This window comes from Ursus arctos, unplaced genomic scaffold (assembly GCF_023065955.2).
Source record: "Ursus arctos isolate Adak ecotype North America unplaced genomic scaffold, UrsArc2.0 scaffold_1, whole genome shotgun sequence".
Classification (NCBI taxonomy): Eukaryota; Metazoa; Chordata; class Mammalia; order Carnivora; family Ursidae; genus Ursus; species Ursus arctos.
Window position 1 is genome coordinate 104,617,323 of NW_026622763.1, and position 17,693 is coordinate 104,635,015.

General features: G+C 45.5%; 1 protein-coding gene across 9 annotated transcripts in view; it reads left to right on the forward strand.

Moving 5' to 3' along the window:
- AGAP1 (ArfGAP with GTPase domain, ankyrin repeat and PH domain 1) overlaps nt 1–17,693 on the forward strand; it is a 523,916-nt gene that overhangs the window by 339,721 nt on the left and 166,502 nt on the right. For all 9 annotated transcript variants that reach the window (XM_026491633.4, XM_026491634.4, XM_057305806.1 and 6 more), the window contains one exon: nt 4,686–4,854. In XM_026491633.4, coding sequence (XP_026347418.1) covers nt 4,686–4,854 — 169 coding nt within the window. The remainder of the gene's footprint in view (nt 1–4,685; nt 4,855–17,693) is intronic.

Sequence of the window (17,693 nt, forward strand, 5' to 3'; positions counted from 1 at the left end):
AATTAGAAACCAGAACTTACTGGGAAAACCAAATTGGAACAAAAATTTCTGTGATTTTTTTTTTCCATCATTTAATTATGAAGATGAAGAGTCTCCATACTTTTTAAAAAAGTATGTGTAAAATTGCAGCGGTGTTGATTTATTGTCTGCACTCGGAGAGAGTAGAGTCTCAAAGCTGTGTGTTTTATTCAGACGCTCTCATGCCAAGATGCCAGTCCTACCATTTCTGCATTTGGGGTTGGCTTTAAGATCTTGTTAACTGCTTTTGGTACCTCCGTGAACACATCAAGCAAACCCATCTTTCAGCAGACAGCCAAAGGTAACGTCGGGATGGGAGGCAGTGAGAATCAATATAGTAAGAGTATTTTTAGGGACTATTGATGGATTGCTGTATTTTGAGCTTAAGTCCAAGCGCCAGATGCCCCAGAGCTGACTAAGATGAACTCACCATTTACTGAGAACCGTATAGGCCATCACACACGGAGAGGGCTCTGAGATCGCCAAGCCAAGACCTCCACACCTGTCCCTCTGCAGTTCTGGGGAGAACTGGGTGGTTCCATTAGCCTCATGTGTATTTGGGTGAGGGCTTACTCTCCCCGCCGGAGCACTGCGCTAGCCAGTCGATGACCTCCAGGTCCTGGTGACGCATAACCGTGAGATTCGAGGACAAGATTGTACAGCCGCAAATCAATTAATTCTCCGTATCCAGAGAGATCCCGTACACCATGGCACTAATGACTCCGCGGCCCTCTCTGAAGGCAGCCCCCCAGAAGGTGGGAGCCGCGTTAAGCCGTGCTTCTGTCAGCAAGCTGGAAGCTGTGGGTCTCTGACACAGCTCTCAATTGCTAGCAGGTTTCTCTCATTGCACCTCATTTGCATCTGGGACATCAATTAGCATGTTTGTTGAGGCTAATTGAATGAAACTCAATCATAGCTCTTAATTGCTTGACTATGTGAAAAGAAATCACATTAATGCAGCTAATTAAGTGTACGGCAATAGATGCAACATAATTAGGAGCGAGAGGTAAAAAACAAGGGATGGCAAAGGTGCAGGAGCGGGTTGCAGGGGGACGCTGTGCATGGTTCCCGAGCTCTCGGCACGTTCGGCAACGGGTCCCTTTGCTCCAGCGCCTGCTTGGAAAAAATAATCCGCACGACGAGCATGGACAACTTGAGAAGAAAAATGCAAATAGGTTTGCAATTACTACTTTTTCAAGCTGTTGAGGGGCAGGAGATGGCACCTCTGGGGGGCCTGGCTCTTGAGTGGGCCCCAGGGACTTGTTAAGTGCTGTTTAAAAGTACTTGGCTTTGAATTACCCTCATGCCTTGTTAAAGGGTTTTTTCCCCTTTTATCATCGATCAGCATTTTCTACAAGGAACACGAGAAGGGTAGTATCTATAACATTTGCATATCAAAATCGAGCTTGCTGTCTTTACTTCACCCAGCGAGGTCCCTACCTCAGACCCGTCGGGCCACGCATCCCAGTTCTGAGGAGGCGACATTGGTTCGTGGTCCCAGCTTTAATTCCTCAAGTGCCAAGCTGGGTAGAGATGAAAAGGCTGGGTTCTTTCAAAAACAGAAAACTCAGTGTCGTTTCTCTTGGGGGAGACTCGGAGCCGCATACGCACGCGCCTTTGCATTCCACCTGTTTCTGAAGCCACGTGGAAGGGCTTTTATGGATTAGGAAGTGCATTTTGTAAGGTTTGTAAAGACGGTAGTGGCTTGCCCTGTAAGAATTGTCAAGTTTATGTCCTGGTTTTTTTAGATCTAGTTCCTCTGAAGTTTCAGCACCTAACTCAAACGAGAAAACGGATTCCCTGGCCCATGCTGAGCCAGAGATAAATGTGTTCCCTTGCTGCATTCAAATCCAAAGAGCAGGCACTTGGTACATTTCTATAATAATTTTAAATAAAATATCCTGGTTATTGTATGTTAAAACATGCCTATTAAAAGAGCCCATGCTGAGGCTTTAGTCACTATCTGATTAGCCTCATTTTAGAGCCCATAAGCAATAAATGCTCAATTACACTCCTGTTATTGTATTTTAATTTGTTAAGAATTGGCATTAAAGAAGAAAGTTATAGCAAGTTGATATTTTTGAAAGAGTAACTATGCGAGAGTGAATTCATTATGTACAAGCCTTAACTCTGGTGTCAAAGCTGAGGTTGGTCTATTTTTGGTGGATATTAATGGAAGTAAGTTAAAGATGTTTAAAAACAACCTTTTTTTTTTTTTTGTAAATGACCTTGACCCTCAGCCCCACACTAACCAAGGACCACTTCCCTTGTGCTTTTCGTTCACCTTTCTCAACACCCCAAGCTCATTCATGAGGTTCCCTGTAATTTTTCCAGTCTCTTACCCTTCCATCTAATTTAATGGTAACAGCTTTCTGTCTTTGGTCCCCATCCTTTCAAAACCATAGCTCTTTCATGGTCAGTTATATTTTGGGGAGTTTCCCGAGCACTTTGACTTCCATGTAGTCTTGGGTCTGTCAAGATGGCAGAGGCAAACGTCAGCCAGCCTGTCCTGTGGGGTCAGGGTGCATCAGGGCCTCTGCTCCTGGCTGCCATGGCTGAGAGCAGATTTGTGGGTCCCACTGTATCTCTCTGGATGGTCTATCAACTGCTGGCGGATGTCCGGCCTCACCACTCCCGGTGAAGAACTTGTCTGTATCTGCCCCACTTCGGTGCAGCTCCGGATTCTTTCTCCGATGGTCTTTGGTCCCGTGTTCCTCCTGGCTCCAGCCTTGCATGGCCTTTTGAGTGTTTGCTCTGTACCAAGAATTTGGCCATTTGAGTTCTGTCCTTAGAAAGTCATTAGAGACCCTGTAGCATCTTTTCCCTCCTGGGCTGGTGCTTTTCGAACCTTCTAGAGTTGTGTGTTTCTCCATCAGAACGTCTGCCCATCGTGGTCACTCACATTCTGGAGTTTCTCTTTCTGCCCTTCCTCCTCTGCTGAGAATTCCTGCACCCTCTTTTCCTGAGTCCGGATTGGCTCCCATGTGACCCCCGCCCCCAAGTGCTTACGCTGCGGGGTGAGATCTCTGCTTTTGACACTCAGGGCTGGTCCTTTCTGCTGTAGATGGCAGAGAGAAGACACCTCTTCTTGCATTCTCTGTCCCGAGGTTCCACATCTGGGTTCCTTCCCCTGTGTTGGAGTCTCATGTTTCTGCTTCCTTTTTGTATTGTTGCGTCTGTCATCAGTCGTCCTGCTGTTTGATGAACCCGCGATTGCTTCTTATCCCCTTCATCTGCTGGAATGTGAACATTGTCTCACAATTAAAAGATGCTACTTCCCAGAAGCCACTGGAATCCTCATCTCGGCTTCCCTGTCACTCTCTGGGCCCCGTCAGGCTTCCTTGATACACTTCAGCTGACTTTCCTCATCCCACAGACTGGAGCCTCTGTCCCTTGCATTCTGCTTCTGGAACTTTCTTGGGTTCTCTCTGCATCGCTTGACTGCTGGTAAGCAGTTACAAGCAAACAGCTCATGTTTCCAGCCTCCCTGGGCCCCTTGCAGCCCACACACTTGCTCATTTGGCAGTTCTGAAATTACATGGACTAAGAACTTAATTGTTTATACTAACTGCACATGTATTGGCTTTTTTGCCGTGTGTTCTAAAAGGAATCTACCAGGATTCTGCCAAGAAAGGAATGTGTTTATTTCATTTCATGCTTAGTCTTAAAACGCTTGAGATGTTATTTACCCAAGAGTGTTTTAGAATACGTCCTTTCTTAATGTGTGAGCTCGATTTAATATGTCTATAGACACAAGGGGGCACCTTGCCCAAAAATTGCATTTGGAGGTCTAGTAATTCCTAATTCACCAGTAGGCCGCGTACCCTGGCTCTCATTTGCCTCTCCCATTCCCCCACCGGCAAATAATTCTTGGGTGTTGCTTTACTCCACACTGAAATGTTGTCAGGTGACCTCCACAGAAACCATCACTGTCCACCTAGGCTTCCCTGTGGTTCCCTGTGAGCTGCCAGTCGTTCACTTCCAGCACGAAGAGAACAGCAAGATACTTTCTCTGGGTACAGGGAACCACTTGGAGAAACACGATGCTTAAGTGCCACACTTACCCAATGTTCTCTCTTTTTCAACATCCAGCTAGTACACATCCATCTGTGAGCTCCGTGTTTTCTCAACACCGTACCACCAACCTCTCAGACATTTTCCTGGTCCTTAGTGAAATGCGTGACCTTTACTTAGTTTCCACCTGAACTCTCACCAGAGATCTTCATTCTTGTCCAAGCGCTTAGTGGTGTTGCCATCTGAGACAGAGCAGTTGTTACAAAATAGTTTCCTACTGCAGGGAATTTTACCTGAAACTTAGAGGAAGAGCCTGGGGTCCTAGTGTGCCAGGTAATAAGCAGCAGTTTAAAAAACATGATTTCATAAGGATACTTATTTTCTCCAGCTGGTTTGTCTTCCCCCAAATGGAAGCATTTCCTGTGTCTCCTTCTGTTTCTAGGGTCTGGGTTAGTTCAGGACACAGACACTGTGATTTCAGTATAATGATGATGCCATGATACTAGACAGATCAAAACCTAATTATTTTTAAAGTGTTTGCCACAGTGGAAGGGTCATAGGATTACAACTCGTGGTGTCTGATAGAACCTTATGTCCTAGATTGTACGAGGTCTCCTTTTTAATCTCTCTTGGATGTTTAACATTTTGAACAGGATTACATGCAGAATGTTCATGGTAAAGAGATTGATCTTCTGAGAACCACTGTGAAAGTCCCAGGGAAGAGGCCACCCCGGGCCACGTCAGCCTGCGCGCCCATCTCCAGCCCTAAAACCAACGGCCTGTCCAAGGACATGAGCAGTTTACACATCTCACCAAATTCAGGTAAGCCCATGGCAGACCTGCGCGAGAATCCAGTGTGACCGCAGCGGTTGATGCCGCTGGTCGCAGGACAGTGTGGAGCCTTGGAGGTGAAGTGAGATTGGAACCTTTAATGTTGTACGTTAAGGCTTAGAAATCTGTTCTCTTCTGTGGGTAGTCATTTCCCCTACGCCTGTGGTTCCGGGACCGCCAGCTGGCATGTGGTGAGTCTCGGTCTCACAAACCAATCCATGAGGTCTTCGCAGAGATGTGTAGTTGGAAGTAGGGTTTTGCATATGATTGAGGATTGAAGGGCCTTCTAAAATATGTAAATGAGTTGTGAAAGTATCAAGGGCTGGTGTGTATTTGTAGTGACTGAGTGGATGAAAGTGGAAGAGCTATTTGGAGCAAGATTGAAAGGAAACTGTTGGACCTCGACTTTAAATTCCAGGCGTGCAATTCCAGGCCATCCAAACATTGTGGCTCATTTTTGTGAGAGGCTTTGCAAATGGTTGCCCTCTGGCTTTGACCTTCCAGTGATTACTTATCAGAGAAAAGACCTGAGTCCTCCTTCTAACACACTTCGACACACGGATTTGTTTTCTCTAGCAAAAAGTCCCTTTCTTCTCTCTGAAATACTCCAGTCTTCTCAAAATAAATTACTGTCCTTTGGTACTTTCTGGCAAATGTCTTTGCTGCATTTTTCTCCCTCTGAGGTGTCAGGTACTTTGAAAAGAGGGATGGAGCTGCCCCCACAGTTCTGTGGCATACACGGCATTGGTTGGTGAAAGCAGGGTGGTAGAAAGGGGCCCGAGCTGGGGTCCGTCAGGGCTCCGCTGCATGATACCAAGTGGCATTAGACCGCTAACTCAGTCAATTAGGTCGATCTTGCCTGGCCTGCATACGTCACAGAGATGTGATGACAGGTAAGATAACATGTATGAAAGTTTTGGGAAACTCATAAAGTACAAATATCAGCTGTTGTTAAAAATCCAAAGAAAACTGGGCTTTCTGCTAAGGGAGACATCAGTTCATTCCAGAACGGTGATGAGGTCTCTTATGACCTGCTGACCTTCCTTCCAAGACATACATGAAATTTCCCTTTTTGGGATGGTGTGCTAACTCTGGGATTAAGAAGAGAGGAAAGAAGTGCCCAGGGGGCGGGGGGAGTTCTATATTGAATGAAAAGCTGATGTCTTCATTAGTTTGTATTTATTAATTTATTCAAAAAATATTTAGTGAGGGGCGCCTGGGTGGCACAGCGGTTGGGCGTCTGCCTTCGGCTCAGGGCGTGATCCCGGCGTTCTGGGATCGAGCCCCACATCAGGCTCCTCCACTATGAGCCTGCTTCTTCCTCTCCCACTCCCTCTGCTTGTGTTCCCTGTCTCGCTGGCTGTCTATCTCTGTCGAATAAATAAATAAAATCTTAAAAAAAAAAAAAAAATATTTAGTGAGCACCTGTCCTGTGCCAGGAACTGTGTATGCTGTGGATGTGGAGACCCTGATTTCCAGAACTTATACACAAGGCCGTCACCTTAAAACCAGCTAATTTTCTACTTCTCCTTCTAACCCACCATGTCAAATTCATCCATTTATTTATTCAAGTCAACAAACATTTATGGCATTTCTGATGTATGCCAGGGAAGGTCCTGGGCTCTGGGGACACAGAAAATTAAGACATCAACTCTGCTCCCGAGATTCTCACCCTCTGGTGGGGAAGAAAGACCAGCAAACAGGTAAAGGCGGTGGTCTGCTGCAGGCCACGGTATGAGTACGTAAGGGGCCTGAAGGCCCAGGGGTCATGGGTCCGGTCTACCCTGGGAGGTGGGGCAGGCTCAGGGCTTGGGGGCGCCTGTGCTGGGTAAAGGATGGGAATTTGACGGGCACAAGGAGGAGGGAAGAGCTTCAGTGATTTGAAGAGTTTGGGATATGTAATGTTAGGAGTCTTGAGTTTTTTAGTCTTGAGACTGGTGTTCTTTGGTGCTGAACTGCCCCTTGTTTTTCTCTGGAAAATGTAACATTTGGTAAACAGAAAATACAAAATGCCACGTAACCTTATCGTATGTGTGGAGTAGCTGGCGTCCCAGGCCTCGGCTAAAGGAATGTTCCTTCAGCACCCATTTCTTTCTCTTGAACACCCTTGCATTGGGTGGATGGGAGGGTTTGGGGCAGTGCTGGAATCCCTTTCCGTGCTCACTCGCTCAGCTAATTATGGCAAGTTCTTCCAACCCTCAGCCAAGTTCATTCCTTTTAAAGGGAGCCTGCTTGTTTTTTCCTCTTCTTCGGATCACAAGTAGGAGTGTGGAAGTGGGGGTATGACATCTGCAGGAGCATAGTGCCGCTTTGGGGAAAGAAAGTGCCTTGTGGTCACGGCAATGCTCAGGGACGTGGCATCCTTGTCTCTGCGTGCAGGTGACATCATCAGCGGGTAGCCCTCCATCCCCTTGTTCATAGGTGCTCTCTCACATGAAGAACTCCAACACAGCAAATTTAACGTGAAGTAGGTTGATGTTATTTTAAGTGGTGGACTTTTACCTAAAAATAGGTATTATTTTAGCTATTTTAGAGGTATTTGCCAAAGAACTTAACATGCTACTTAACCTAATTCTTCTTTCTCAACTCATTTGAATTCTGCTGTTTTGTCCTAGGGGTCTAAGTTAACGTGGAGATGTTCGTTTCTTTTTATGCTTTTCCTGTTTATTTGTTTTCTTATCTCAGTTATTGGACTAGGTCAATGTTTTGTGCCTTTTCTTCTAGTAACATTTTCATTTACATAGACGTGATAACATGCGTGTGCCTAAATCCTTGTGTCTAACATTTATTATTGTCTTAGGATAAACGTCCATAAGTGAAGTGACTCAGTTAGTGGATATAAACATTTATAAGATTCTTGGTACGCATTTCCAAATTAATTTCTAGAAAGGTTTTGTTATGCAAATACCCTTCTATCTCTAAAGTGAGTACCCATGTCACCCACACACACCTGCTAGCATTGCTGTTACCATTTTTGGAATCTACACTAAAACTACTTCATGCTTTGTTTATTTGGATTTCTTCAGTTAGTGCTAAAGGTCACCATCTCATGCTTGTTGAGCTCAGGTATTTCTTACATTAGATGTGTCTTTTCCCATTTTTGTACTGGGTGGTTTATCTTTTTCTTATTGATATATAAGAACTCTTTATATGTTAAGGATATTAACACTTTATAATATGTTCTGCAGGTATTTCCCGAGTTTATTATTTGCTTTTTAAATTTTATGGTCTTATTTACGTATAGAGGTTTTCCCCTTTTTAATATGTAATCAAGAATATATACATATAATCAAATCGTAAGTCTTCTGAGGTTACTACTTTAGATATTTAGAAGGCCTTTAATAATCCTGAAGACAGATCACAATTCCTATATATGTATTTCTGAGTTTTACGGTTTTATTGTTTCTTTCTTAAAGATATTTAGCCTTTCGTCCACCTTCAGTTCGTTTGGGTCAATTATACACGACAGGAAATCTAATTAAACTGCTTTTTCAAACAGATAACTAATTGTCCTTTCTCGGTCAAACTGTTTACTTATGACTGTGTGTGTCATCTTTGTTACACAACTAACTCATTTAGTCAAAACCACTGTGTTTCTGGGCTTGAGGCTCTGTCCAGTTGACGTGCTGTCCCTGTGTTGTGTCACCACATACAGATTTACCAGAGTGTCTTAGATTTAGGGTTCAGTTTATATTTGGTAGTAATATTACTCTTTCATTTTATTGTTGTTTTTGGCTATTGCCACTCATTTATTTTTTCCAATAAACTTCAGAGTAATTTGAAACTTTCTCCTTCCCCCGAAAAATAATCGCATTGTGACTAATTGGCAGTGCTTTTAATCTATCAGTTAATTGTGGAGGAACTGACGTCTTTACTATGTTGAGTTTCTTCTCATGGAACACAAGTCTTGCCCAATTGATTCAAACCTAATATATATCCCTCAGTAAAATTTTAACACTTTTCTTCATTTAGATGTATCATGTCGATCCATTCTGTTAGTTTATAATTTTTGATGAAATGTGAGGCTAATCTTTTGGAGGGGGGGGCAGGGGTTAAGGGGGCTATTATCTCATCTACTTTGCAAGAAATAAGAAAGCTCATAGTTTTTATATTTTATATCTACTCATCGTACTGAACTCTCGTTAGTGGGGATATTTATTCAGATGTAGCTCTTGATTTCCTAGTATGTGCTCATAATGCAGCTCGTGGTTCAAATACGACAGCGCCTGACTGATGTCAGTGTTGACTTTTGGGTGCCTCACTGCTTTGCTTCCGCTACCACTCATGTAAAATCATTATGGGGCTGGCCGCCCCGGTTAGTGCTCTGGAGTTTCAGCGGCGGTATGAGGTCCTCCCTTCAGGGGCCTCACACTCTGGTGGGGGCAGAGGCGTCAGAAGATAAACAGGTAAGACCATTGAGGTTGATGATCAAGGCTCAAAGGACGAAGGGGCAACTGGAGAGAAAATCACTGGTGGGGGTGGTGGTCTTATGTTATTCCTAGTATTGGGAAATGCTTTACCATTACCAGTCTTGGAATGCTGACTACATTTTATATATAGAAATGCTGGAAATGTGATGATCTCCGTATCAAGTTTTCCCCTGGGCTTGGGGAAGAGGAGGAAAAACACGTCCAAGTAGCTGCCTTGTGAACTGATAACTGAGCTCGGGTCTCCCTTTGGGGCTCACAAGTCATACAGAGCAGAAGAGCCGCAGTGAAGGTGGGGCGGCCCCACGCTCTGTCGGGCAGCTGTGGAAGGCAGGCAGGGCGGGCTGAGGGGCGCATTCAGGAAGAGCCGGCCATTGGCGTCCCCGCTTCCAATCCCGTGTGGATGCTGATGCTTGAAAGAGAAGGGAGCAGCTTGGGGAGCTCAGACCTCTGTACAGTCACAGAGGGACAGAAAGAAATGGCAAGAAGAGGCAGCTCTGACCATGAGAGACATCACTGAAGCACACCGGCCTGCTCACGAGCCCTGCACTGTTCACCTAAACCGAACCTCCCAGTCAGCATGGGCCACACACACCTTCCAAAGGCTGCAGGGCCAGCTCCTGCCTCTGCCCAATGGACCCACGGGCACTCATTCACAAATACGCAGCCAAGACGTTTGTGGAAACCAACAGTAAAAATGAGAGGAGCCAAAATAAACAAAAGGACAACTGATCCTACAAGAAAGAGAGTGAGAGGTGGGGAAGGAGGAAGAGTTAAGAGGCTAATTATTGTGTTCATAAAATGAAACAAAGGATACAGTAAAAACCTGGGGAGAAAGAGTCCTTGCAAATTAAAGAAAATTTTTTTAAAAAAAGAAAAAAATTTTTTAAGAAAATTTAAAATTCAGTAGATAGGTTCAATGCCATAAAGAACACGGCCAAGGATACTATTGGTGATTGTACCTGTGACAGAGGAAAGCACGCTGGAGGTGATGAAGGACATGTTGGTGTCTTCCCATCTGAAGAGCCCAGTGTCAAGTTCAGGGGAGAGGAGGCTCTGTAAACACAAACAGAATCCCAGAGGAGGCTCCGTAAACACAAACAGAATCCCCGAAAGCATCCCAGGTGGGAGGAGAGTGTGCTTACCTACCGGGAGGAGCTCTTCCGGCCTGTGGACTCCAGAGCAAACACCACATGTTAAAAGACAGTGGAAGAATTCCTTTCTAAGGACAAATCATTCTGAACCTAGAAGTCTGTGTGGGGCCAAACTACTATCAATCAAGTATGAAGGTAGAAAAAAATTTTTTACATGATGTACAAGAATACAGAAACAAATACCTTTTTGAAAAGTGTACTTAAGCATCTACTCCAGCAAGAAAGAGGAGGAAGAAGAAGAATCCAGGAGATATTTATTCAGGCCTGGTTAAATTCCCCCTTCCTGATCACATCTCCCCCTTCCAGGGTCACTCACTCAAGATGTCCATGGCGGTATCTGCCGCTCCACTGCTTTATCTCGGAACCTGCATCGCCATTCTAATCAGAAGCCACGCTTTTAGTGAATCCATCGCATTGTAATTTCAGGCATACTTCCAGAGAAGACAGTCAGATGTCCCACAGTATCTTCTGACATGAGCTGTCAGCCAGGCTGGTTGGTAGAATTGTATCCACTCAGGATGGAATGCGGAGTGTGTCAGCTCGGAACGTTATTCTGACATTCAGGTAACAACAGGAAAACGTAACGGTCCACAGTAGGGCCTTGAGAAGCAGAAACTCTAAGTTGAATCCCACCTTCCCCATCTTAGGACCTTGTGCGGATGAACGTTGGCTTTCTCATCGCTACGGTGGGCCGATGTGCCCGCCTTGCTCTTGTGGGCGCGCCTTTGCGAAGCTCGGCCCAGGGCGAGTCTGCAGACCCTGTTGGAAATCCATCGTTGCAGTTGTGCTTGTCACTGGTGAAGGAAAGGAAGCAAGAGGGGACGGAAATTTTGTATGAATTGTTTTCATGCCAGACACTGTTGTTTCTATCGCCTGTGTGTAGCCTTCGTGGGTCAGACACAATAAACCCGTGTCCCCCCCGCCCAACAGCATTCCCTCTGCGGTGGTGGGAGCGGCGGGCAGAGAGGCGCTCTGTGGGACCAACCAGGATCTCTGTGGGCACCGGGCTCCCGGTCCGTGTCCCCCCTACTCTTTATTCCTCGACGGCCCCATTTTGTTCTGAGATGCCAGATACGTCCCTGTCCCGAAAGTGGGTCTTTGTTGGGTATTTGGAACGGTGACTGTGTTTTTATCCTCAGCAGAGCAATGCGTAGGCCTTTGTAGCGGGAAACCTTGCCCCCGCTCCCTGCGCTTCGGGCCCCCAGCGGTTTCAAAATATTAAAGCCGCCCGGAGGGTTGAGGCTGATTTTCCGGGGGTGGGGGCGGGGATCTCGATGTGTTTTGAGTATTGAACTGCCGTTGACATCTAAAGTCTCAACCATGCTGTTTTCCTCCACACTTCAGTAATCAGGACATCCAGCAAACCCATAAAAAACCAAACTAATAGCATGAATATTCAGTGACCTAGAATACTAATTATTGTCATGAATATTAATGTGATCGGACTTGCTTTTTCCTCTCCTCTTTCTCTCCCGTCCTCTTTCTCCCTCTCTCCCTCTCTCTTTTTTTCCACTTAGCCGGCTCTAAAGATGGGTCATAATGAGAGCATTTAAGAGGGAGCGCGCTCTCCGCCGTGACAGGGACTGGGGTAATAAGGAGAGCTTGATTAACGTGGTGCACTTGGGGGAGAGATGAGAGGCTTCACGTGGGCCTGTTCGGGGGAGGCAATGAGACACCGGCGGCTCTGTTGCTGCTCCCGGAGATTAATGAGGCCTAAGAGTGCATTAGGAACAGTGACAAAGGTTTGATCTAATGGGCTCAGCCATTTTTCCTTTGAGTGACAGACGCACAGAAGTAATTGGCTGTGCAGAATGGCAGCTCATTGGCGGTACTTAAGGGTACATTATCCCCGTTGTGGGGCCCGCGGAGGCTGTTTATCAAAACTGCTCACACTGCAGACGCCGAGCCGCTAAGCTGCTGTTACAGTGGTAATAGCTATTAAAAAATAAATAAATAAATAACGCAACATCAAAACTAGATCCGTTGTTGTCTCCTCGAAACAAAGTTTTTCTTTGTTTAGTTTCAAATGGTCTAGAAAACATTTTAATAACTCCGGAGTCTGTTCTGGGCACGGACTGAGCCGCGCCGCTCACGTGTGTCTCCTGGGTCCTGGGCCGCTTGCCGGGGACCCCCGCCACCCCCGGCCTTGCCTCTCCCTGTGTTTCTGCCTCGGTCACCCCTTCCTGTCGCACGCTTTGGACTTCCTTTGCCATGTTAATCCTCTGATTCATAAATCGGTCTGCTAAAGACCCTTCTAGCCACTCGGTGGAATGCTTGCAAATAAAAACCTTCCTGGTTGGTAATTTTTTGCTAAAAAAGAATCCAAAAACCAGTATCCCATGATAATCTGCTTCCACGAACCAGGGTTTACCGGAGTAGTTTTGATGGCTATTGAATAACTCGTTATTTTTAGGGAAAGGAAGAGACATTTTGGAGGGTTTCTTTCAGACCAAAAGGTTGGGAAGTTCGCTACATCTGAAACTAAAAGACACTAAAGTTATTATTCTTTAGAAGAGTTGCGACATCTTCAGCTTTTGTGAGAAACACATTCTTCTTGCTGTTTCTGTGTTTATATTGTTTCTCTCACTGAGGGTTAGGCAAATTTCTGTTCTGTTGTTTCCATCCTGGAACTGTAAGCTCTTTGAGGTGGAGACCATTACTTCCCTTTCTTTGTTACCCTCTCCTAGTTTCCTGACCTCACAATTATTTTATCGTTAAGTCAATGCTACTGAGCATCGCCCCCCAAGTGAAATATAAGGGATAACCACCGAGGGTAAGCACCGTTTGCCCTCCTGACACCTCACTCCTTGGGCAGGACCACTGGGGAAGAGTTCAGGGATAAATCAGAAGCGTGCTTTCCAGTTTAAGGAAACCTCCTTCAGTTATTGAACTCTAAGTGGGGTGTTCTTTTCTGTAAAGACTGATAAAACCACCTTGATCTTGACGATTTCCGTTTAAAACACTAAGGACACTGAGCTGTCTGTCACTATGGGGACAGATACCCCCATAAGTAAATAGAAGTTGCTTTAGAAACTTTGTTCCCCTTTCAGAAACGTGAGTGCTTGGTGAAGAGTAGTGTTTCAGCTGTTCAAGCGATGCCTTCACGACCAGCAAACGGTTGGCATGGGAAGAGCTAGAGGAGAGAGAGGGGCCCTGAGAAGGACCTCGGCCTTCAGGAGGGCGGCGGAGTGCCGTCCCGGGCGTCGGGGAAGAGCCATTCTGTGGTAGAGCCAAGCCCACGATTGGCCGCCTTGCTGCGTTCCCAATCCCATGCTAGCAGAGGAGAATTTCATCATGTCGGTACCTTGCGGCCCGGTGTTTGGTAGTTACCACTCATTTAGAGAACATTTGTCTTTCTGGAATATTCTGAGGTGTGGCAAAAGGCAAGGCCATCCTGACCACAGTCAAACAGCCACCTCCACACCACAGCTGTGATTTCTGTGTAAGAGCTGACCTCGTAGGACCGGAAGGGTGAGAAAGAAGTGAGCACTTCTGAGCGTAGGCCCACATGACAGCCAGAGAGAAACCTGCTCTTAAAATGGATTTTGGGCAAAATACCTATTGTGTATATCATATAAAGGAAAAAGAACATTTTAAAGACAGAACTGTTGTTAAAAGCAAAGGAAGAAACTCAACATTGGATGTAGTTGTTGGGAATATAGTACCAAATTATGAAACTAGAGGACAAGATGCAGACGTCCTGGGCTTTACGTTTTACAAAACATTACATGGGCACACTGTAATCATATTTTGTTGCTTAGAAGAAAATCCTTAGTTCAGTTTCCTTTTGTGTAATGTTGCCATACCTCGTTACCACCGCATTGAATATAAACTCGTTCGCATGGCCTGTACAAGTAACGGGCAGTAGGCAGACAAGCGTGATGTACACACTGTGTGCGTAAGCATCTCAGGGTCCGTAGTAGCAGGTGTTCCTGACGCAGATAAAAGTGGGCAAGATGCAAAGAGCAGGCATTGTTTTCAGAGTGATGAGTGTTGCGCTGGATAACTGGGAACACACAGACTTTGTCTTTGGAATAAATATTTGGACTGATTTCTAAATATAATCACCTAAGTGAGAGCCTGCCTTCTGATGTGCTTAATGTTTTCATCTTGAATTGTCCCGAACACCAAATTATATCCATGTCCAGGATGCAGCAGCAGCCCGGCCGCAGCATGTGAGCAGGCCTGCGGCTTCTCCGACTCCCCTTTCTTTCTTCACCGTCTGGTTGCGCCATTCATCCACTCTTAGCACCATGTTCGAAGCCCACGGTTTCATTTCTTTCTTTCCCCTTGTAAATTGTGCCTCTGACAGCTTGGGCAGAACTGGCTGTAATAGTTTGAGAATTTTGCAAGACCTGGAGTGGTAGGAGTGTCATCACGTTGTCCAGCACTAAGTACTGCCCAGGTCCATGCAGTAGGTGCTCAGGAAACCTTCGAGAGCATGGGTGTAGGCTCACGCATCGTGAGGACGACCACAATAGCAGCACGCAGATGTGAGCAGGTGACACACGAGGAAACCCTGTCACGAGAAAAATGTGAGGGAGACATTCAGACCTTTTAGATTTTAAAGCCACACAAAATTAGCAGTATCGCCATTTTAAGCTTTTATTGAAAAATAAACTTTAATAGAGAAAAGGAAAACTCACCATTGGTAAAATTAATAACAGCTAAAATCCACAGAGGCTTTGCGGTTTACAGAGTACTTTATGCAATTTGATGTTTATATCAGTCAGCCACATGGGGCATATTATTGTCATCATTGTTAGCGTTATATCCATTTTACAAATCATGAACTGAATTGTTTTCAAGATGCCTGGGTTCTATCTTCTTTTGGCCAATGGCCTCGGAAAATCAGCAATATACGTTACTAGTCAGAAAGACGTTAATGCTGTTTGAGTAATGACTCTCCGGGATTTTATCCTAAGGAAGAGTCTAAATAGAAGATGTCCTTTGCAGTATTGTTTACACTAACGAGAAATTGGAAACAAAACTATCCAGAAGTAGGAAGATAGCAGTATGAATTATCTGCATTAAATCAGCAAGATGTCGTGTGTCTAAAATTATTATGAAGACTATGGAACAGCATGTGAAGAGGGTTAGGAAGTCATAAGAAAGAAGTGTAATATAAAATTACATCATTTCTGTGGTCATCACTGAGAAGAGTTGATGCCCATGTTCGATAATGAGTTGATCTATCACGTGAGATGTTGGAAGTCTTCTAATTTACATCATTCATCAAGGTAAGTTTTAAAGACGTTTGTACAAGAACGATCCATTGTTTTTTTCCTTGGACATCATAATCCGAACAGGGAGGAACCGAACAAAAAGAGCTGTTTCTGCATTTTAGGAAGTAAGTGGGAACTGGTCCCAGGACTGTGGTTCTGAGCGCGGCCACGCTGTTGTATGTAGTAGTGATCACATCCGCTGTCACCACGGGGTCCGGACTCCGTACATTCTCTCCTCCCTGGTCAGCACCTGTGGAAATACAGCCCGACGAAGAGATGCACCGCGATTCCTATCTCAGTAGTAGATGTGTTGAATGCGCTTTTTAACAGAACAAGTGTCAGCTTATAACAGTGCAGAATCCCGGACGCCTACGTCTTTAAGATACTGAATGTGTGTCCTTGGAAAAAAATCCTCTTAGCCTCGAGTCCTGGTTGCCAAAAAGGAGGGCAGATTTCCAATGCAAATAGTGCAGCGAACGGCCCTGCTCATAGGCACTTAAATCATCCGTATCTCACTTTTTATGGTAGTGTTGTGAATTATATTCTTTTTGGGTTTATAATTAGAGGACGAACAGATGGCGAAGGCCTATTTTGAAGTGGTGTGGCCGTTAGAGTAGCCTCGGTCGCCCTGCTCTGATTCCAGCAAACTGGCCTTCCTGCGCACGCTCACCGGGGGGCTGTGCTCCTGGAGGTTTGCAGAAGGCAGCCTCGCACCCCAAACTTCTCTAACATTGGAGGCCAGGTAGGAATGAGAATCGACCCCCAAAAGCGATCTCTGTGTGTTTCTCAGGGTGAGGCCTCCGAGGGGAAGGGAGAGCTCCCATCAATCCTGTGTTGTAATTACAGTTTGTTTTCAGAAAGGTCTAAGATTCCACAGTGGAAACCAATGTCCGCGTTGTACTGGGGCACTCGTAGACCCCTCTCTGGGTTGCGCCGCCCTCGCGCAGGGCGCAGGAAGCTTCGGGATCTGTCGCCGTTGCCACACGCTGCTGCTCCTTTGCAAACTACTTCACCAAGAATTCAGATGCCAGATACTCCTTTTCTACTCTACGCCTCCGAGAAGGCCAAGCTATGTTTGTGAAGATGAACCAGAATGGAAAGGGCGATGAGCAAAATTTTGTATTTTAGAAGTGACTGTTGATGAATCTTTATTTGAATACTATGAAAAGCCTTATTTCAGACTATATTTTTAAAAATGAGAGCAAGCTATTTTTATGTAGTAAGCCTATAGCTTAAAAGAGGGATTCTGTCTTTGATGTCATTTGGTGGTTGAAAACACTCGCGTTCAATAGAAAACCAGCATCTTTTTCACGCTCGTTTGAGATCAGTTCAGGCAACATACTGATATTCATTCAGATATAAATGCCATAGTCGCTTTGAAATGCAAATTGTTTTAAGAAAAATAGCATATGGTGGAGGTAAGTACCTTTTCAAATCAACTCTTACACTTTAGGGATATAAGTAAAGCTAAAATTATTCTTTGGGAAGAATCTGGCGCTTTTGACACATGGAAGCTTGCGCTAATCAGGGCGGCCCGTAAGCACACACATATCCATATCAAGGAGATGGCTCCGAGACTCCATGGATTAGCATGGTAATGGAGCCGCCCCCTGCTAATCAAGGCCAGCAGCCAGCTGATCCAGAGATGGGGTCTTGGAGGAAGCACTCTTTCTGAGTTCAGAACGGACCAGGTAGGCAACCACATATTGCCTGGTAATATTTACGGAAAAGATACTGAGACAAATAACAAACAGGTCTTTGCAGGACTCCCTTGCTATGCCAGCAGCAGCTCCTACCCTGAAGGGCTGGGCCCCTCTTTGAGACTTCATGCTGGTGCCACTCTTCAGATGACCCATCTTTAGCCTTCTGGGGGGGGGGGGGTGAGCTAAGTTGTATCAATAGAACAGGCACGAAGAAAGTGCAGAGTCCTAAAAGCCAAGCGTGCAGGTGGCCCGTCCTCAGATCAGGAAGCAGCAGGCGGCCCCCAGCCCAGGAGACCCCGTGGGCCCCCTCCTGCCCCTGCC